This window comes from Aphelocoma coerulescens, chromosome 10, assembly GCF_041296385.1.
Source record: "Aphelocoma coerulescens isolate FSJ_1873_10779 chromosome 10, UR_Acoe_1.0, whole genome shotgun sequence".
Taxonomy (NCBI): Eukaryota; Metazoa; Chordata; class Aves; order Passeriformes; family Corvidae; genus Aphelocoma; species Aphelocoma coerulescens.
Window position 1 is genome coordinate 3,514,921 of NC_091024.1, and position 21,348 is coordinate 3,536,268.

The 21,348-nt window shown below is 42.4% G+C and overlaps 1 protein-coding gene across 4 annotated transcripts; it reads left to right on the plus strand.

Annotated features, from left to right (window-relative positions):
* Nucleotides 1-1,132: 1,132 nt before the first annotated feature.
* On the plus strand, nt 1,133-21,139 carry TM6SF1 (transmembrane 6 superfamily member 1). Of its 4 annotated transcripts, none has more exons than XM_069025329.1 (10): nt 1,133-1,282; nt 3,213-3,316; nt 3,805-3,902; nt 4,875-4,978; nt 5,823-5,905; nt 7,247-7,368; nt 11,877-11,981; nt 14,017-14,109; nt 15,089-15,208; nt 20,767-21,139. In XM_069025329.1, the coding sequence occupies exons 1-10, from the start codon at nt 1,191-1,193 to the stop codon at nt 20,956-20,958; spliced, it is 1,113 nt and encodes a 370-aa protein (XP_068881430.1). In that variant the 5' UTR covers nt 1,133-1,190; the 3' UTR covers nt 20,959-21,139. The 4 variants fall into 4 exon arrangements, with proteins under 4 accessions (XP_068881430.1, XP_068881431.1, XP_068881432.1 ...); XM_069025330.1 differs by having other exon boundaries at nt 20,887-21,139; XM_069025331.1 differs by lacking the exon at nt 1,133-1,282 and adding an exon at nt 1,697-1,795.
* The last annotated feature ends 209 nt before the right edge of the window (nt 21,140-21,348 follow it).

Sequence of the window (21,348 nt, forward strand, 5' to 3'; positions counted from 1 at the left end):
GACCCTTTATTTCTCATAGCTGTTTCTGAGAGCTAGTGACAGTTTCTGCACAGCTTTATCCTTCAAATAAAGAGTTCTTTCCTCTCACTGGTGTTAACTCCTCAAGTATTTACAGAGAGCACTCTAAGCCAAGCTCTTCAGCCTTTCCTGACAGACAGATGCCCTGTTTCCTCAGCCACCTCAGCAGTCCTCCTTTGTATCATTTCAACACGAGGGAATCTGAATCGCGACCATTATTGCAGAGGGTGCTTTTACAACCGTGTTAATTCTTCCAGAAAGAGCTTGCCTGGCACGCCAGAAGTGCATTTGCTGTTTTCTTCAGGCAACACATTCTCACTTGCCAATGTCCTGGAATTAAACGCTCAGTAAGTTCTAGGAACAGCGGTTTTCATTTCTGTTTGCCTTGCACACAAGGCTCATTCCACCACTGACACTTCAGTGTTGATACTGAGGTATAAATAAAGTTTGAAGCCAGAAAGAAAAGGCTGACGGATAAGGTCAAAAATATACCTAGCTTTTGCTAAATTATTTTGGCATTTAAATGGAAAAGGTGAACTCACTTTTTCTTTTTTTTTCCAACATTTTTAAAGCACTAGTGTCCTTGTTCTTAATAACCCAGCTAAATACTGATGCAAAAGAGATGCATCATTTTTTACGGGTTTCTCAGGGAGTTCTGCACTAGCCGGACCAAGGGACCCTCTCTCCATCCACCACCTCTCTTGAGACCGGATCGCTTCGGGGGTCCCGCGCCCCGGCTGTCGCCGCCCCGGTCCCTCGCAGCGCCGTCAGCCCGCAGTTAACCCGCGCCGCCCCTGTCGCGGCGCTCCGCTCGGCTGTCACAGCAGCCCCTCGGCACGTCGCCGCTGTCGGTCACCGGAGGAGCGTCCGTCCCCGCGGGGCTAGACCCGCACCCCCGGTCCCGAGAGAGCGGCATCGCCCGTCGGGCAGGGGCGAGAGGGAGCGGGGCGAGCCCCGGGGCGGGCGGAGGCGCTCCCCGAGCCGCAGCGGGCGGCTCCGGTTTCCCAGGCGGATTTCACCTTTGCGGCGCGGGGCGGGGGGGCGGCCGTCGGCGATGGGGCGGGCGGCGGGCCGGGGCCGGGGCCGGGGCCGGGGCGAGGCGGCGCCTCGGGCTCGGGCGGCGCTGGGCCGGGCTGGGGCGCGCAGGGCGGCCGCCGCCTCCCGCCGCGGGGATGAGCGCCTCGGCGGCCACCGGCGTGTTCGTGCTCTCGCTCACCGCCATCCCCGCCACGTACCTCTTCAACTGCCTGGCGGCCACCGGCAGGTGAGGCGGGACGGGCCCGGCGGGGTTTGCGGCGGCGGCGCGGGGGGACGGGACGGGACGGGGCGGGCGGCGGAGCGGGGCGGCGCGGGGCGGCCTCGCCTCGCCGCTGCCGGGTCCTGCCCGCGTCCTCCGAGGGAGCCGAGCCGGGATGCAGCGAGAGCGGCCGCTCGCCCCGGGACCCTCTCGCCGCCGCTTGCCATCACCCGGAGCGTGTCCCGGCGCTCCCGCCTGCGGCTGCCCCGGGCCGGCCGTGCCCTCTGTGCCGCGGCCTCCCCACGGCTCCTGCCCGGGCATTCGCAAACAAAATCCACTTCTATTTCAAAGCGAGTGCGAGAGCTCGCCAGCCCCGGAGAGCTCCCGAGCCGCAGGCTTCCCGCAGGCACCCCTCAGCCTGCGCGTGTGACTGGGAATGACCGTGTGCCCTCGCTCTGCCAGAAAACCGGGATCCCTGGAGAAACCGCAGGACTAGAAAGGGAAAGTCTTTCCTCATGGCAAAACCCACTTCACTTAAAGGTCTGTGTGGTATTTTGTGATCCCACAGCCCGGGGTGTTTTGCAACTTTACTGCACAAATATTTGCTTCTTGTTTTTAGGGTTTTGCTACATCTGTTCCTTCCTCATTTTCTTCCTTCTGGCCGATAACTAAATTTTTTTGTTTTTCATTGCTAATGTCGAATAACACATGGTGACTTACTTGATTAACTGCCAGTATTTATTTCAAACTGATAGACTGCAGTGAAAAGTCACTGCAATATTAACAGCTGTAGCGGTATGAAGAAATTCATCACTGGGAAAACAGACTATCCGAAGATTCAAAGCATAGAATAAATCAACAAGCTAGTACTGCTCATCCTGACTCAGAAAGTATGTGTGTATATTTTCTGAAATATTTGGTCTTGCAAATTCTTTGCAATAATTTTAAGTCAAGTTTCACTAAGGCTGATATTGTCATAATATAATTTGTTTCTGCACAACCTGTTTTCTTGACACAGAGTGGTACTATGTAAAAAATGATGTACCAGATATTTTTAGCTTATGCTTCTGGACTTTGCCTAATTTTCTCCTCCATTTTTTTCCCTTGCACAAGGACAAAAGTGAAGACTGAGGAGGAGAATCTTGCCTTAAAGAGAGCTAAATATAATTTACGCACTTAGACCTATGAAACAATTTTAAACTGATTTTCCTAGCTTGCATTTTCTTGGGGAAGGAGACAAATTTGTTTTGTGCCAAAGATTTTTTTGTGCTTTGTGCCACTCCCACTTTTCATGCAGTAACATTATAGCTCCATCTCCAGGGAAAAGATCCTCTTTCCTGAGCCCACCTGCACTGATCACGGAACCCCGCTCAAGTGGTCCTGCCTTGTAGGGCCAGAGAGACCTCTGGAAGCACTTCCACAACTGAACATTAAGCCCAGATCCATCAGAGGTGCCCCACTCTGCTACTCCTATTCCATGGACTGATGTGTTTTATTTTAGAATTTCTAATTTCCTGAGTAGATAATTTATTGCTGAGGTTAGACAAAATGTCCCCAATGATCCTTTCTGGCCTTGAAATCTCTGTGGGTTAGATCCTCATCTTTCATTGGCCTTTAATTTTCCCATAGTTTCTGTTTATTTTTGCAGATACCAGTATGATTTTTGTCAGACAAATCTAGATTTCTGGATATGTTGTTTATCTAGCTATTTTCATATTTTCTTTTTTTAGCTGATCACATGTGAAAAGAGAGGCACATAACTTCTGCAAAACTATAGGATGAATACTATGGCAGACTATGCAATAAACTTTAAAAACTGTATTTTAAAGTATTAGAAGTCACCTTATGAGTATGTGCGTTTGAGGACAGCAAGCTGAAGAAGCAAAATTCTACCTGTTTTTCTTTTAAATTCTTCTCTTTTTCTCTCTCTTTTTTTTTTTTTTACATGCTGTTACAGTCCCTGGGTGATCGTTGGCGTTGGATTGCTTGTTCTGGTTCTTATTGCTCTGTCAGCTCGTGTTGTTGTCAAGAGAAAGCCACCAAAAGACCCACTGTTTTATGGTATGTCCTGGTAAAGCTGAATGTCCTGGCTCACTGATAGCTTTGGTCTAGGCTGCCATGGCTCATGCACTTTGCCTTGCTCACCTGCAAAAATGGCAAGTCGCGTTTCCCTCTCCACCTCCTTTTTGTTGTCCTTCCTCCTTTCCAAGTGATGACCACAGTCAAGGCTGTGAACTTCACGTGACCAAGATTTTTGAAAGGCTGCATGGTCCTTTCTGCAGACACTGACCTTCCACGGAGGCTGTGCCTACAGCTCGACAGAATTTCACATTCCTCAGAAAAGCTTCCTAAGAGCTGTGTTGGCCAACCAGTAACTAAAAAATACTGAGCTATGTGGGAAAGTCTTATTGTGTGTTAATAATCTGTGACCTCAAAGCTGACACATCCAGTTCGATAGATCCCTGCTCGACTGAATTAATTGGACTGGGAAACAACTGTATGATTCCAAGTATTTATTAATTTATTTTTTCCCCTTTATCTTGTTACAGTTTATGCTGTATTTGCATTTACCAGTGTAGTGAATCTAATAATTGGACTGGAACAGGATGGAATTATTGATGGATTCATGACTCATTACTTGAGAGAGGTAAATAATAGTTTGGCTTACAAATGTAAATAAAATCTTCACTATAAATAGCTTGGTGTAGTATTTGTCACAGAAAAATAGCCACTTACACATTTGAAAGGGTCTTGAATTTTGTAGTTGACCTGCTTCATTATTGCTATGGATAAAACCTTCACTGACTTGCAATCTACTGACTCATTTGGGAAAAATAATGTCGCTTTCAAGCTCCATTGTTGTTACACTTAACTTCAGTAGCACTGTTCTGTGTTAACTTCTGTGGGAATTGAATGGACTGCACATGATTGCAGAAAACCACAGATAGCACTCACAGGAGTGCATGAGTACTGCAACACCAAAATGTGTTACCGAGAGAAAACCAAAATCGCTCCTTTATTTCTGCCTAATCACTTTAATAAAAGGAATTAAAGTAGAGTTAGAAAATGGTGATGCCAGATACCTAGTCAGCAGAATCTGCTGGCTGCTGAATATCAACATCCACCAAAAATAGCTCAGTAAGAGCTTGACAGGAAAGTCACTGAAGTCATTGAAAAGATTCCATGAACTTAAGCGTGAAATGAGTTGCACCCTACAAGGTTATACATTGACATCCATATATTCAGTACTGCTGTAGATCTCCAGGTTGCTAAATATATCTGTATTTGTTCTATGCTAAATCTATCTTTATTTTGTAGTTTTTAATCGCTAAAATATGGAAAAGTCATATTTCCATAACGTGGCAGAGCAATGCTGACAGTCACACACAGGAGTTTCCCCTTCCCTCTTGCACCCTTCATTGCAAATCTAGAACTCGTGCAATTTTCCTGATCCTGCCTAGGTCAGGTCAGTGCTTGGAAATGCGTGGTGGTGTTTCAAGGCTGTACCACTGGCTTGAAAGAACGCCAGTTACTCTTCTGAACTCGTTACTTGCTGCTCTTTATTCATTGTTACTCTTGCCCTAAGCACTGTGTCTTTTTCCAAATGGACGTTCCCCAGGGCGAGCCGTACCTGAACACGGCGTACGGCCACGTGATCTGCTACTGGGACGGCTCCGCTCACTATCTGATGTACCTGCTGATGGTGGCAGCCATTGCATGGGAGTGAGTCTTGGATTTGTGCACTCTTTGCTTTGCTTGCCTTCTCACATAATCTACAAAGGCCTTTCTTTTCCATGCAGTGTTTAGATTTTTCTTTCGGGGTGGTTTCGTGTCGTAGGCCAAAGCAACGCTGTTAAAATTCCATTACTTCCAGGGGTTCTATCCTTGCCAAGTTACCCTTTCTCTCAGCTGACTAAGCCCAGCAAATGCATGGAGGTGCAGCCTGTCTTCACCCTGCAGCAGAGTGGAGCACATCTACATGTCTTTGTGTTAGCTAAAAGCTGAAAGATGATGTGCATTAAAAGCATGTGTGAAGAAAAATTGTTTTTCAAATAAAAGATTTATGGTAGGAGTAATGTATTGCTTAGCACCACGATGATCTCTCATCCCTGTTAGTGTCATGAAGTTTAAGAGCAAATGGTTATTTCTAGAGATTCTTATGCTGCTTTCTGTTGAATAAAGAGTTTTAGATAGTAAGTACTTAAATTCCAGAGGCAAATGTACCTGCTGGCAATAGTAGCATTACCAGTATGAAATTAATTATGAATTCTTTTATAGTCTTGTACAGCCTGTGATGTGCAAACTCATGCAGTCAGCCTTCAGAGGAGTGACACATAACAGCAAATAACAGAGTATGCCCAAAGCCTGTACTGTTCATGTGATAACCTTCTCCCATATGAATTCCTCCGTGACCCCTCTCAGAGGCAGCAATCCACTGTTGACTTGTGGTACAGATTTTAAAAACCTCTACTTACTAAAATTAAACCATGGCAATGAATATAATATTTAGAGTAGGGAATTTTTAGAAACTGTTCAATAATGACGTCTTGTTTTCTTTTTTAAACAGACAAAGCTATAGAACCATTGGCCTCTACTGGCTGGGTTCCATTATCATGAGCATCATTGTCTTTATGCCTGGAAATATTGTGGGTAAGGAAGTAATTTATATGACCAGCTTTATCCTGTGAAACATTTTCTAAATTCAGCATCGTGCTATCTATATTTTAGTGCAGTGTTGGTTCATTTCTGTAATAATATGAAAGGAATTTTAGGAATATCAGTAAAGAGATGCAAGATACTTCAAAATTTAAATATGAGGAAGAAAAGATGGAGACTAGGGGAGAAAAAGCCCTTTAAATTTACTTTGCTTTCAAGGGAAAAAAAGGAAATATTGTGTTTTGTTATATCTATTAGGCTTTCATCTAAACCAGGTTTAAGTAATGAGACAATTCTGTCTCAGTATCATAGAAATATAAATCCTACTTTGCATAAAATTTCCAATTTGCTTAGAAGTCTGACTTTCCAGCAGCATACAAGAGGCATCCAAATCACCTTTAAAAGTAAAATCTGGAAGTTATTCCGTTTTCAAACTGAATTTAACATTCCTAGATTTCTAACATAAATCTGTGCATAGCTGTGCAGTTAGAGGTGAGGATTGCAATAAAAATATTTACATCATTGTTACTGGCAGGTGAGCCATTAAGGGTGAAACCTTTCTCAATAAAAGATTTCCTTTTTAGCTAAGGAAACTGTTGCAAAGTTGACAAATGCTCAGCTGAGATAAATGTTGATGTATCCAAAACCTGTAGTCAGTTTTAGGGAAGGTCGCTCTGGTCCTGCTTTTTATGACAGAAGAGGAATATTCATGGTGCAGGCTGGGGCCAGCCCAGCTCCCTCCTCTGAAGGTAAACTCACCACGGAGAAAACAGCAGATTTAGTGTGACTGTCCCTTCCTCTTTCCTCTTGGGAAAGCCTCTCAAGAGCGTGCCTGCCACCTTCCTTTCTGGCACAGAGAGTAGACAGTGTCAAAGACACACATTTTCCTGGTTTACCTGAGGCTGAGGAGAGCTCTCTGAAAGTTTTGTCCTCAGTACAGGCCTGTGGGAGAAATCAGCACTTTGGAAAACAAATGCAGATCTTGAAAAATGGATACATCCCCCCCCTTCCCATTTTTAAAAGAACAAGGTCTCTATTTGAAGCAGGTTCCATTGAGAGATTTGAAAGCTGTCCCATCCTATAGGATTACCCAATGCAGAGTGACAGAGGTGGCTTCCCATCTTCTCAAAATGTCCCTAATTCTGAAATGGCTTCCTGTCTCATAGACTCTCCTTTACCTGTGTCTCTACTTCTGTTGGGCATGTGACTTTCAAGAAGATTTGTGTGTTGATTTCTAATGTTTTGTTTCGGCTTTGATGTTGCATAGCATATTTTTTAATTCTTCTGCAACAGAGCTTACAAATTCTCATAAATCTTGTAATAATTTTTTAACAGGCAAATATGGAACAAGAGTGTGTCCTGCTATTTTCCTAAGTATACCATATGTCTGCCTCCCCATATGGGCTGGGTTCAGAATTTATAACCAACCTTCGGTGACTCACGACACTCCAGTCAAGGTAATTTTATTGTATTTCAGTGCTGGCTACTGTTAGGGAAGCTGAAATATGCTGGCTGTTTCTGGTGGGTTTTGTAGGTCCCCTGGTGAGCATGGAATGTGCTGTGACTGTTCACTCTTATGACAACTGCTGCTGGGCTGTGAAGACACTGCAAAAATATCTATACTGCAGGACTATTTCATGATGGTGGAATAAAGAAAAAGCAAAAGAATCTCATGTTTAGAGTAAAGAACCCATTCATAGGTGTGATTGTGTTTCTACTCTCTATCTGTTCAGTTTCTGACTGTTTCAGTTTCTTAGCTGATGGAAATACTGGTGTTTACTAGCTTCATTAAGCACTACAAAATCCCGTAGAAACACTGCAGGAAAGTACTCTTCTGCATATGACTTACAGATTTCATGTAATTTAATGATTTTTTGTATGTGCTTTCTGTAATATTAGATTTTACAGGTGAGACACTACATAAATTGATATGGAAATTCTTTACACATTTCTTATAAAGAAATCTGTAAAAATGTTAACTCGAAATTTTTAGACTTTTGTCTTTGAAATTACTAGTTGGGTTGCAATAAGATTAACTGAGCAATCAAAACAATGCATTAATAGTTTATGCACTGTTTTATTTCAAAAAAAAGAATTAAAAAATCCCTGCAGTACGTAGCACAGAACAGATCTTTCAGTTGCTGTAAGCAAGCCAGCATACTGCTGCAGCACTCCGTATCAGTTGTAAGCAATATAATCAATTAATATTTTTGCATCACAAGAGCCCCTGAGTCTCAGTCAGGTTCATTCAGTAACTGCAAACATGGATAGAGGTGAAGGATTGGTTGCTGTTCAGGGCAGCTGAGTGCCAGCAGCAGAGCCTGTGGCACAGAGTGACAGCAGGTGAGGCAGGACAGGCCTTCCCAGAGAGGTGTGAAAGACATCATCCAGCCATCCTTTCAGCAGGAAAGAGAGGGACAGACAGATGTTCACATCTCCTCAGGGCTGAAGAACAGCAAAGGAATCACAGCTTTCAGGGCAAATCCCTATGAAAGGCAGATTGGGGGAATCTTCAGGTGCTAAAGCTACTCTCCTGCACGGGTTTGTAGGAAACCACATGTCCCATCCCAAAGCCATTTGAGCTGATTTGTTTGAAGGAGTCACTAATTCTGGCCAGAAGCACTTTCTTTAGACTCATCAAGTGTAGTTAAAGGTAGTGATGGAAATTTTTACTGCACACATTAGTGAGAGCAGCCTTTCTGTAGAGCATGGATGAAGGTTTCAGTGTGATTTCATGGTAATAAGAATACCACAGAAATAGACATTATAGAAAATATGTGATGGGCCCATGACTTGCTGAAATGCAGCCATGTCTCCTGGGCTTACCAGGAGCTAAACTGATTACTTAGGTTTGATATTTTAATTTATTATATATTTCAGAGAAACTTAGTTCTAAAATTCTATTTCAAAAAGAGAGTGCATGAAAAGATGGTGATGTTAAAATTTAACATTGCCCTTCTTTGTAAATTCTTTCTTGTAAACCTAAGCTTCCTTGCCCAGAAGATTATAGGAAAAGCCTTTATTCCATTCACTGGAACTTCATAACCCACCCAAGTTGTTTATTTTCCAGAAGTTGTATTTAATCCTCATAGGTAAATTATGCTCCATATCTGAGCATGCCTTTAAATCTTAATGTGACAACTTGTGAATTTTCATATGACTCTTTCAGTCCCAAATTAACAATTGTTTCCAGGAAATAATTGTGTTTAATGCTACTAATCAGTGGGTTGATCATTTTAAGTCCTGAATATATCAGTAGGTCATTGGAATAAGCTGTAAAATTTAGCTTTTTTTCTAGCTATCGTTATTCAGAGTTGGCATTAAAAAAATTAGGAAGAAAATGTAACAATAGTTTTAAACTAACAATTGTTAGTATATAGGAAAATACTTACATGAAAGTAACAGAAGCAAAGTGTATTCTGTTGGCCAAGGTACACATTGCTATAATATTATTACAAACCTGTTAGCTAAAAAAAATAATCACTGTGGGGGCAGAGGAGAGGTATTCAAGTTTTGGGTGTTTTCTAATGGAGGGGGGTTCAGGGGAGTGGAAGGGAGCTATGCCCTCATTTGGAATCAAACCACCTGTGCTGTAGTCTTTATAAAGCCCAATAGATTTATCTACAACAGCTCAGAAAAGTTTAATATAATTCAAAATTCTTTAACAGAATTAATACACAAATTCAGATTTGCACATGAATTCTGAAGGGACTGACTTTTACAGACAGCACACACAAGATTATTCCAATTCCTTAAAACTGATGATGTCAGAAGCCTCTCAGAAGTTATGGAAAATAGCTTTTTCCTGCAAGTGACAGAAGTTGCAAAGTGTTCCTACCCACTTCCTTGCTGCACAAAGGAATCCCTGGGGCTGCAGAGATCTGAGCAGAGTTCAGCGTTGTTTGCAGTTCATGGGAAACCTGTGGCAGGCCAGATCTGCTTGGCCAGTGTTTGTAACATGTAATTCAATTTAGCACGGGGTGATGGGGCTTTGCTGGGTAAAAGAAAGATAAGGAAAAACTACTCTGTAGCTGAGGCCTGTCAGCAAAGTGCGTCCTGTCTTTCAAACTCCTGCTTCTGCTTTTTTTTCCTTTTTTTTTAAGCCTTGCATTTTCATTTTGTTTGCATGTCTGTATGAAGAAAAAAGGTGTGAATTTTCTGTACCCTGGCAATTTCACAAACTAGTACTGCAGCAGAGGCTGCTTCCACTTATATTGGCTTTGTCTCCAAACCCTCTAAGCACAAAGTTCTATTGTAGCTTTGTGGTTACATTTAATACTTGAAGAGGAATACTGAAATATTTGAAAAGAGGAGCGATACATACACACACACACACACACACACACACACACACACACATATATATATATATAAGTGCTTCACACATAGTCCAAAAGGGAAAGAAAATATATCAGCTTTCTATTATCCCAGGTAGTCTACAACTGAAAATTATTTGTAACTCAGCCATGAGAGGCCTTTTCTTTTATAGGAATACACATTTGAATTTAGGCATTCTTTGCAGGTAATATTAAAAATACTCCTACACTGTTACTGTGAATACTGTGAAGTGGCACCATAGTGCCAAAACCTGTTACTTGTGTTTGAAGAGCAAACAAAGGTGTCACTCTTTTTTTTTTTTGTCTGAAAAAGATCCTTTGAAAGAAAGATCCAGAAAAAAAATTGTTATGAAAGGGATGGCCTATCTGTTTGCAATAGCCTTATTTTTGTGAACCTGTAATCCAGATCTTGTAGCATTTACTCAGAAATTGTGCTTGCAAGATTGGTTCTCCCATTTCAATAACTTTATTGTGAGTATCTTGATCCTGTGTGCTTTTAACTGTGCCCCTGCATCCTAATTTTTGTTTTGCACTTTGGAGACAATTCCACAAGTGTATAACAGGAAGGAAAGCAGGTTTTTCTTTTGCTGTCTGCATGCCAACAAATGGCCAATAAAAAGGAAGAGGAAATGAGTAACACATATACATGGGGAAGTTTTCCCTCTGAACTACAGAAAGATACTCTGATGTGTTTATAATTTTGTCTGTGACTACACACTGCAGAAAGTGTAGCTCAGACTACTTCAATGGGTCTTGTAGGTTTTACTGTATAGGCAAAGGGATGCCTTTGGCTCCCCCAAGCCACCTTCCCCGTTAGATACTGAAATGGCCTTTGCTCCTGCAGTGTGAACCCCTCCCCTCCCTGCAGCAGGGGGGATTCCTGTGCTGGGGAAAGGAGGCACAAGAGCAGAGCCAGAGGCTGGAGGTGCCTCAGTGCCCATCCCAGGAATTCACAGGGCCCAGGGATAGAAGAAGGGAAGGGTTTCCACGTACTCGATGCACACACATTTCATTCTCTATTTCTGTGTTGCATGCTAAGATACAATATTTGCTCACTGAACTCAGCAGAGGACTCAACCAGCCACAGAAAAGCTTTTATTTTATGCCAGTGATAGTCCATTAATTTTAATAGTGTCACAAGCTGCTGAAAACCAGCATTCAAAAATGAGATGGACCCAGTCTTTTTACAAAGCATACTAGATTCAACTTCAAATGTTTGAGACAAACCTACATTTCCAAGGCTTTTCTACATGGGGACATTCAGGAAAACATATTATTTCCAATTATAAAAAGACAATTTTAAAGAAGTCATGCTGCTTTAAAGCCTTAGGTGATTGCAGAGTTAGTTCATTTGATTTTAGGTTGCTTGAAATGACACTAATCTGTATTGAAATGGCTTCAGTTGGATCCATCCATTTCTAGAGTTTATCCAGATTAATTTTCCCCACTACATCCTATAAAGTCTGAAGTCACCTTTTTAGTGGAAATCTTCTGTCTCTGAAATCAATGGATAGATGTGATGGTTCATGATGTTTCACCACTCCACCCTCTCTGCAGTGACTGATCTGGAGTTAAATACACCTGACATGGAACCAGGAGGTCCCCACTAAACACGTTCTGTGTTGCAGGTGGTTCAGGAAGTCCAGAAGAAAGGACTCTTAAGACGACCAATAGATTTAATGTTAGCTGCATACCTCATTCTAGCCACGGGGTTTTGCATATTTAGGGGCATGGTAAGTTGAACATATTTTAATAATTTAATTTTCAGTCAAACTTTTAAACTTGAGCCTGTATGAAAAAGCATGCACATTGTGGCCGAGGGAAATCCTGTAACATTGGGGTTCAAGTAGGCCTTAGATATAAAAGGAGAAATTATATATGATAACTAATGGTGCTTTGCTTCTCCATTTTGTGCTGTGTGCAGCATGTTTTTCGAATGGAGGTGCACAATCACCAGAGTAAATAGCATCCCAAGAGGAAATCAACACGACCTAAAGCTGTTTTCATTGGTCTGTTGTTACATTTATGGCCAAGAACAAACAGACAAAGCAACTAAAGGAATTCTGCATTCATGTTTTTCTAAGCAGTAATGCATATTTAAAATTATGTACAAAACCACATTAGCTTACACGGCATGAGATAGAGGAGAACATTTCCACCTAAAAGGAAAAAAAAATTATCCACATTACCTGAACAACACACATTGTTTCTACTTACCAAGAGACAATTTTTTTTAAATTGTTGCTCTCTAAGTATAGTTGATTGAATTAAAATTTCTGAGGGAAGTAAGTAAGCAGTACTGAAAATGCTTTCAGGAGTAAATCCAGCAGTAGGGAAATCTATTCCTTTGTCAGCTCTAATGCATTTTCTGTCTTAAGCAGAATGAAACTTGTGTATCATTCAGTGAGCACAGCTCAAATGTTTAGGCATCTCAGATAACTGCCTGCTTGCTTGATTTGTAGATTTGATCCTTTCTAGAATAATTCAAGTAGGTGATGATAAATACCCAAGCAACATTTTATTTACCTAGTGCAGATTGTCCTTTTGTAGTTGTGCTGCTCACATTCCTCTCTCACCTCCTGTTTCTCTTAAAAATTGCTTCTCAGAAACACTTTTTTCTTCTAATTTGCCAGACTGCTTTATTTCTTATAGATCATGTTACTTCAGAGCACCACTGATACAGGTTAAATCAGCTGGTTTACCTGTAATTTCACTGTGCAAAATGTTGGTCTCAGAGTCTAACTTGGTTCTGCAGTCCCACTTCGTTTCTCAGAGGAATTTTTTTGTTGTTGATTTTGAGACCCTGGTAATTTCCTTATATATTTCCTTCACCAAACAGGAACTGCTTATACATACAGGGATCAACTGAACATCTCTGTATAAGCTGCAGCAACCATAATTTTGTGAAAAAGTTCATAAAACATAATCCATTACAGCCCACTCAGACCTGCTTCTTGGATGCCTGTGTTGGAACAGAACAGGGGGGAATATTGACTTGTTTGTGAAGTTTTGCATCACCTCCTCAGAGCTGCACAACAAACGCACATGAAATCAAGTGGTGCAAAACTCTCTGGTCAGCCCTGCAGCTCAGGCATTAACGATGCCACAGACATGCTCAGGGGCAGCTGCTCCCATGGATTGCCACTCAGTTTAGAGCAGGACTTTCTGTAGTAGTTTTAAGGCCTCCCATGAAAAGGAACTACTTTTGCAGTCTCTCCATGTTTATTTGGAACTTGTTCTTTCTATAGGAATGTAAAATCCAATAATGTCTCCTTTACTACTCTCAAAAGTTGTTACTTTAAGTAACACCTGTCTCATGCATTGCTCTCCACTGCTACCTTGTCCCAGTGCAGCTCTCTTCTTGGACTACATCCACAGTTTGCTGTCCTAAAACTGGGTGCTTATCCTGAAGTTTCCGCTCTTGGAGCAATTTTCCATTGGAAAGTTCATTTGGTGGGATCAAAGGCTATTAATCAGAGCAAATCAATAGCAATTATACTTTTACTACAGCATAGCCAACTGACCAAACTCTCCTCCAGACAAAATCTTCAAAGCAGGCTGCCAGCATTTCCTCACAAAGCCACTGAGAAGGAGCTGAGAGGAGGCTGCATTTCACCTTTTAACTGGTGATCACATGGATCACCTTCGCAGGCTCCAGGGTAGCTGTGTGCTGCAGACCATGAGTGCCCCCCTAGGGCTGGTGACACGTGTCAGGTTGGCTGGTTTCAGAACAAATTGATCACAGGAAGTTTTAAAACTTCTTCTCAGATTGCCCTGGACTGCCCTGCTGAGCTCTGCCGGCTGTACATTCAACTGCACGAGCCCTATATAAAAGATCCCGCTGCCTATCCCAAGCTTCAGGTAAAGCCCCCAGCATGGAGCACAGAGTGGTAAGGAGTGGTTTGTAAACTGGGGCAAAGATGAAGCCACGGGTTTCAGAGATGATAAGATCAATATGGGAATCATCATTCATGGCAAGTTAAAGGGTATTTTCCAGCACAGCCATTGTAGGATACCAACTCCTTGTTGTGATAAGCTTAACTTAGGTTCAAATCGGTTACGTGGAGTTATACATCCTAATTACTCAGGGTTCTCCTAATGCAGCTCATGAAACAGACCACCATACTTTTTATGTTCATTCCCCTTCCTTAGAAAGGCAAAGTAGACTTTCAGTCTGGAATTATGGAGCAAGAAGGGGTGTAATAGGACTAGATTCCTAAAGCTCACTTTACACTTCTGTCCCCAGTGACACACTTCTGAAAAAGGGCAGTTAATACCAAAAGCCTTGCAGATGAGGGAATGCTGTGCTTTTATTTTGTAGTATTTGATGTTGACAATCCTTTGCAAGCCTGGCTGCTGCATGGGGACAGGGCCCAAAGCAGTCAGAGGACACAGGGATGCAGGGATTAGTGGAGCCAAGTGTCTCTGCTGGATGAGCTCTTTCTGGGAAAGGGTGGCACGGCTGTGTCTCACAGCTCCCAACTGAGACTGCAGTGGAGCCTGACAAAGGGACTCCCGTGTTCTGTGGACAAGGAGTTAAGCCAAGCCACGCTTTTTGACATGGTCTCAGGACAGTAAGTGGCAGGAATACGTGTCCTGGATGAAGTGGATATGGATGGGACAAGGAGACAACAGCCACCAATATTAGGAGAGACCTTAGGGTAGCTGGATCCAGTCAGCAGTATCCAGGTGTGAAGGTAGAGCTGCAAAAAGCCCTGGGAATCATTGAGGCCAGGAGTGTAGTTTTGAGTAGTCTCAACTCCTCAGCAAGCAGCTGACTGATTTTTAAATGCATCTCCCTCACACTGCAAAGCAACTAATATTTGTGTTTGAAATGCAGATGCTGGCATACATGTTCTACTCGGTGCCATACTATGTGATCGCTCTGTATGGCCTGCTGGTGCCTGGCTGTTCCTGGATGCCTGATTTGACTCTCATACATGCTGGAGGACTAGCTCAGGTATTTCTTTGCAAAATGTTCACTTTTAAATTACATAATAATAAGTAGAGACCTATGGAATCAATAAGGGGCCCAGGGCTTGATCTTCTCATGCAGGTTTTGTGCTGATGTAACTCAGACCACCTTTTGTACCTGTAAAACCCCCTTAATTTAAGGGAGTGAAAAATCAAATCTACCACGTGTCTCTAATTACCACATTCCTGCTTTAGCAGACTTCTCTCCTCCAACACAATGTTTTTATTGGGCTCATTTAAACCTTATTAAGCACCATGCACTCTTTAGCTGGGATCATGAAGAAAGCCCATCCTAAAGCTGTGACAACCAAAAAAACCCAGCAAAACCCAAACACAACACAACAGCACAGTACATTGTTTCCATCATGTGTGTTGGCCAATGTCTTGGGATGACAGCCAAGGAGGTAGTTTGAAATATAGAAATGGAAAAAGTATCTCCTTGTCACACAAAATGTAGTGTCAGTGGATGATGTTGATAGAACTCTGGGAGCTGCCTGGGCCTCAAACTTCAGTAACACCCAGATGTGTTTGTGTTGCCAAAGGCAGACAATGATCATATTTCTTTTAGTCATTCTGTTCTGGTTCTCTTAAATAAACAACTGTAGTTAATTACTAAATGGTTCTGATGCTTATGAGAAGACTGACCAAAACAAAACAATCCAGCAGGAACTAGTAAATGACTTATGACAGATGGATGAGCATTAAACAGATGAGGCACAGGGACAGTTGGTTTGTTCTGTACGTAGGAAATGAAATGTGTGTGCTCAGAACATCCAGGCAGTGCAGAAAACAAGCACAACAACCCTGCCACAATAGTGACAGCATAGGGACACAGCAGTAAGTGTAATTTAAATGCCACTATGAGACAAACACAAACCAACACTTTGTTCCTTGGGTCTGAGATAATCATGGGTACCAACTACAATCCACTCTAACTGCCAATAAGAATGGTGGAGTGACATTTCCTATTTGGGAGCAGTTACCACAGAGAGTAGGACTTCTTTTTTCTTCTCTATCAGTTTATAGAGAATCTTGAACTATCATGTGATACCAAAATAGAAAAACAGAATCTGGCAAACATTAATGAGGAAGTTTAAATGCTCAAAAGGTATCATAAATACTGTACAACAGTGTTTGGCCTAAATCTCAAAAAAAAAAAAAAAAAAAGGCACAAGCTATCTAAGTAAGCAAAGGGGTGTTGGGAACTTTCCTCTACTGACAGATTGCTCAGGTTTCATGAATTGCCCAGACGATCAGGAAAGAAACCACTCCTTCAAAGATTTTTTAACACAAGGAAAAGTAAATCAGAAGTCAGAGCATGATGACTATCCCAGCCTTGCAAACTTACCAGAAAGCCCAGCCTCCCAGTCTGGAGGTGATTTTTTTTTGTTGGTTTTGGGGTTTTTTCCCCCCTTTAAAATGTTTCCTGCAACAAATACTCACTTTTTAAACAGCCCTTTGTATCTTTTAGATGTGTGAATGGTACATTTTGTTGCTGAAGTCTAAACCCCTCTGTTGTTCTTCATGGTTCAGCCTCAGGATGTCAATTTACACATTAGACTAACACCCAAAATTTCCCATTTCACTATTTAAAGCTCGTCCTGGCACCAGCAAAAGCTGTGGGCTGACAGAAACTGATTAAGAGAACTATATGTTGCTGTGCACTGTCCATATTTTATCTTGCTTCAAAAAACATTTCTTGACATTTGGGAGGGTTTTTTTTTGTAATTTTTACTTCAATGCACTGCAGGATGAACTTCAGCCATCCTACAAGTGAACATGATTTAATTGATTTGACTTGGTAAACTGTGACCAACCTGGGATGTAAAATGCATGTGACAATGAACTGAGGATTCTTTCTAGATTATTTGGGGGTTTTGTCATTTTGAGGCACAAAACACACTTCCAGGTTTGTGTGCTGTTATCTTAAGTTAAAATACTAATTGGTAATTAAAACATATGTAATTACTGCAACACATTTTGCTTCCTCTCACACAAAAAGGTCCGATAAAGATAAGTATCTGATGGTGGAAGCAGTGTGCACTGCTCCCCGGGAATGAACACTGCTCCTACAGATGGGGAACATGGAGATTTTAATTATTTTTATTTCTATCATTATGATGTACTTTTTACAAAAACAAGTCACAAAACACCATGTGATGCATCTAAACTAAAAACCTCCAAAGTGCCTACTAGCCTTTCACACAGACACACATTTACTGTTTTTCAGAATTACATATAACTCTCAGCTTGAATGACTCCATTACTAACATTCAGACTCCAAAACCAGTTGTGACCCAATAATTACTAGACTTTCTGAAGCTTCAGGAGGAGCTCTTTGAATTTCATGAGTGAAGTACCAGGAGCTTTGATTATACAAAAGGGTTGGAACAGCCTCCGAACTCGATGAAATTGGTATTTCCTTATGCAAGTGAGCCACATGAGAAGGGATGAAGAGCCACAGCCTTGCTAGCTGAAACTGTTCTGTCTCACCAGCTCTCTGCAGCCCATTTCTCCCTTTTCTCAAATGTAGAAAATTTTCCTCTACTCCCTCTTAGTGTTTTCCATAACTCTGCCATTCTCAGTGGCTACTTTCTGCAGTGCTTCTTGTCTACCAGAGACCCTAAACCCAAGGAATGTATTTTTCTAGGTTACTCTCTCCCCCCTCTAATTTGGTGGCTTTCTTAGGCTCATGAGACCAGGTCCAAGCCCTTCCAAAGTTATAGTCTTTGCCTGATTTTAGTCAGTCTTAGAGAGAAGGCACAGAGTAAAGAAGGACTCCTAACCTTTTTCTGGGTCCTTCTCTGTCCTTAACTGCAGGATAAGAAATACTTGAAATACTGCCTATGATTAGGCAACAAGGCAAAAAATATCATAAAAAGTCCAAATCCAAACTACTTCATACAGACAAGCAGGTTAACGAGCAGCAGGCACTCACAGACTGCAGCTGTCAAGCTGGGCAGTGCCACATCCAGCACCAGGCAGCTTCCAACTGCAGTGGGAATGCCCGAGGAGCAGAGGGGCCAAGGCCTTGGCAGTAACAAAGGCTGGGTGTCAGACATGTAAGGCTACCTTCGAAGGTGACCTGCAGCATCTCATTTGGTTGATTTCTCAGCCAAGGCTCAGGGGTTTGTTGGAGCCTCACAATTCTCCCCTTGGAGAGGATTCAGTAACAGAAAGCACCAAGGAATGGCTTATTTGCTGAGAGACCCCAATCACAGCAAGGTAACACAACAGACTCAAGGTTTCTCTCACTGAGCACCAGCCTATGGCACACAGACACAGAGCTCTGCAGGGACTGACAGCTCAGAGTTAGGGGTTTGGTGCTAGTCTGCCTGGTACTTGAAGGAAGAGCAGGACTGGGCTACTTGTGAGCAAGAGATCTGCTTTTAAGACATATATTCCCTGCCCCAAGTAAGGAAAAAAAAAGAGGGGAAAGAAAAAAAAATAGCAGAGAACAGTTATAGAAGAGAAACACATGAGATTAAAGACATAACACAATTTTCACAGAGGCAAATCAAATAAATTAAAAAAAAAAAAAAGTGACTTCACAGACCTAAATATCCTCCCTGGTAATGAAGGAAAAAGCCATGTGCTACAGTGAAAAATAAGTCTAATAAACAATAACTTCATTATATGGTACATCATTAACTATTAAAAAATCTTTGCAGGCTACAGACAGGACATCATGTTACTGCTTTTTGGTTTTACAACAATTAAAGCTCACTAATGTGCCACAACTCTTGTAAGAGATAAGACCACACAGTAAGGCTTAGATACTCAGGCATCTTGGAGGCTCTGGGAGTTCTGGGTCTCTCAGAAGCATCCCCTTACAGCTCCTTCTGACAAGGTTTATTACGACTTTTGAGGAATTTACTCTCAACTTACTCTGATGCACAGCTGGCCATTCTCACAGGCAGGCAGGCCTCACAATCCCCCCCAGAGAAGTAGCAGCTTGGCAGCTCGTTCACCCCAGACAAGGCTCTAAAATGCAACCCAGAGGCTCTCAGTGTCCAGGTGAGCATCAGACAGCCCAAACCTCCTGCCTGCAGCCTGCTGGTGGCTGTCTGTCCATCTCTGGGAGTCTGCTGCCCTGTGCTACGAGAGGGCTTTGCTGCTGAGCTGCTCTGGCTGCCTGGGCTGAGAAGGCTCCCACACCAGGAGAGGTAGCAGGGATTTGAGCGAGCCCACCCAGGTGCCAAAGGCAGGGCCTGCCTGAGGCAGGGAGAACAAATGGGCTGCAAGAGACAGAGTGAATTACCAGGCCGGTATAAAAAAGGCTGCTGACAGTGTGCCCCTGAACATCTGTTTGCTGTGTAATAGCTATTTACAGAAACATGCTAAGTGGCACTCTGCTGAAGTGTGTTTGTATTTGATTTTGTTGATTACTTTGTTTCCTGGATCAGGTTTGCTCAATGAGCTCTCCCAATTCAGTTGAGGTGCTTGGAATCACCTGAAAACCAATTTCCTTTTCTGTTTTGATGGATGGTCTCAGCCTAACCTTTTCCTAGGGCAGTGTATTGAAACACCTGCACGTTATTTCCCTTTCTACTTTGCTGTGACCAGAACTGTGTTCTACGTGAGGCCAAAATGACTCCTGCTGAAGCCAGAACAGAGGATGTGATTTGGCCACAGTTTCCTCCTCTGTGTTCCTAAAATCCTGGTGTCCCAGTGCTCTCCTTATGATCAAATTGATGTTTACCTTCTCAGATCTCCTCCACTGCTAACTGACTGAATAATAATAAAAAAAAAACTGGACACACAATAGTTAATGTGAATGAGCTGTGGCTTGAAATAGCAGGTAACAGATGGAAACAAAAGACATGGACTATCCTGACACTTCTATCTTTAAGTGTTTGTTTATGCTAAAAATATGCTTCAGGCCAGCAAGCTTGTCTGTGCCTATAACCTTCACTGTATGCTCAACCTATACTTCAGAACAGCCCCAGCCCAAACCCCAAATATTGCAGACATTTTCTGAAATCATCAGGAGTTCTGGGATCAGAATCTGGAACAATCTGGGTTTAAGATTAAAAAATCCAAACCCAAACTAGAAATAACATAAGTTCCAAGATTTTACTTTCTAACTTTATTCAGAGTGAGTGTTTGGCTGCTCCCACTGATGTCTAACTCCCAACAACCCTCCCAGGCAGGTGGGTGAGAGCCCTCCCCCCTGACTGGGCTCTGTGGGGATGTGGCCACTTGTCTGGGGAAGGATCGTGGACCCTCCTGCACAAATTGCGACCCAGAAAGCCAGGGTGGAATCCTGTACCTGATGGAATGACCACGTGCATAAAACAAACCTCTTACCATGCCACTGATGGTTCCAGTTATGCCTCATACACCCAGATATTAATGGTTTTAGTTTAGACTGTATTTTTATGCCGCTGTGCAAAAGTATGACGGATAATTCTGGAATAAGAATAAGGGCTGGCTTGGAAAATGTCACTGGAGATGCAGACTTGCATGCAGATTATGCCATCTTTCCAAAAATATACATCAACTTTACCTTTTTTTAATATATGTGTTATATACACACCACAGGCTCAATTTTCCCATATTGGTGCTTCTCTTCATGCTCGAACTCCCTACATCTACAGAGTCCCTGAAGAAGCAAAAGAATTTTTCCTGATATTGAACATAATGTATGGGATTCTTCCCCAGCTGTTCGCTTACAGGTGTGTCAACAAGCCAGAGTTTTTTATGAAACCAAAGCAAGAAGAAAAAACAGAATAGCAGAACTGTTTCCAGCTCCTGTCCTTGGCTCTGTATATAATTGGGTTGGGATGAAACTGAACTGCTCAAATGGAACCCAAATGAAGCGTGTAAGATGTGTAAAATTGCACAACTGTGTAAAGCTGCACGGCCTGTTTTGTTTATCCTACTGAAAAAGGGAAAATAAAGACGACTGCCTTTAGCTCCACTTCTCAACATTGTGACTTTGCGTGGCAGTGGATTGCCAGTTCCCACAGCTATTTTTAAGTAAGCTGCTTTAACAGTTTTAGAAATACTGCATGAAGTTAAATAATAATAATGATGTCAGTGTTTAGCCTCCGCACGCTGAAGAATAGCAGTGCTAGCAGTCCCTGCACAGAGCTACTGCACAACATGAAGGTCAGCATTGTG

Coding starts and splice junctions, on each gene's coding strand:
- TM6SF1 (XM_069025329.1), top strand. CDS start 1,191: ATGAGCGCCTCGGCGGCCACCGGCGTGTTCGTGCTCTCGCTCACCGCC. Junction 5,906..7,246: donor TATGCCTGGAAATATTGTGG/GTAAGGAAGTAA, acceptor ATTTTTTAACAG/GCAAATATGGAACAAGAGTG. Junction 15,209..20,766: donor ATGCTGGAGGACTAGCTCAG/GTATTTCTTTGC, acceptor TACACACCACAG/GCTCAATTTTCCCATATTGG.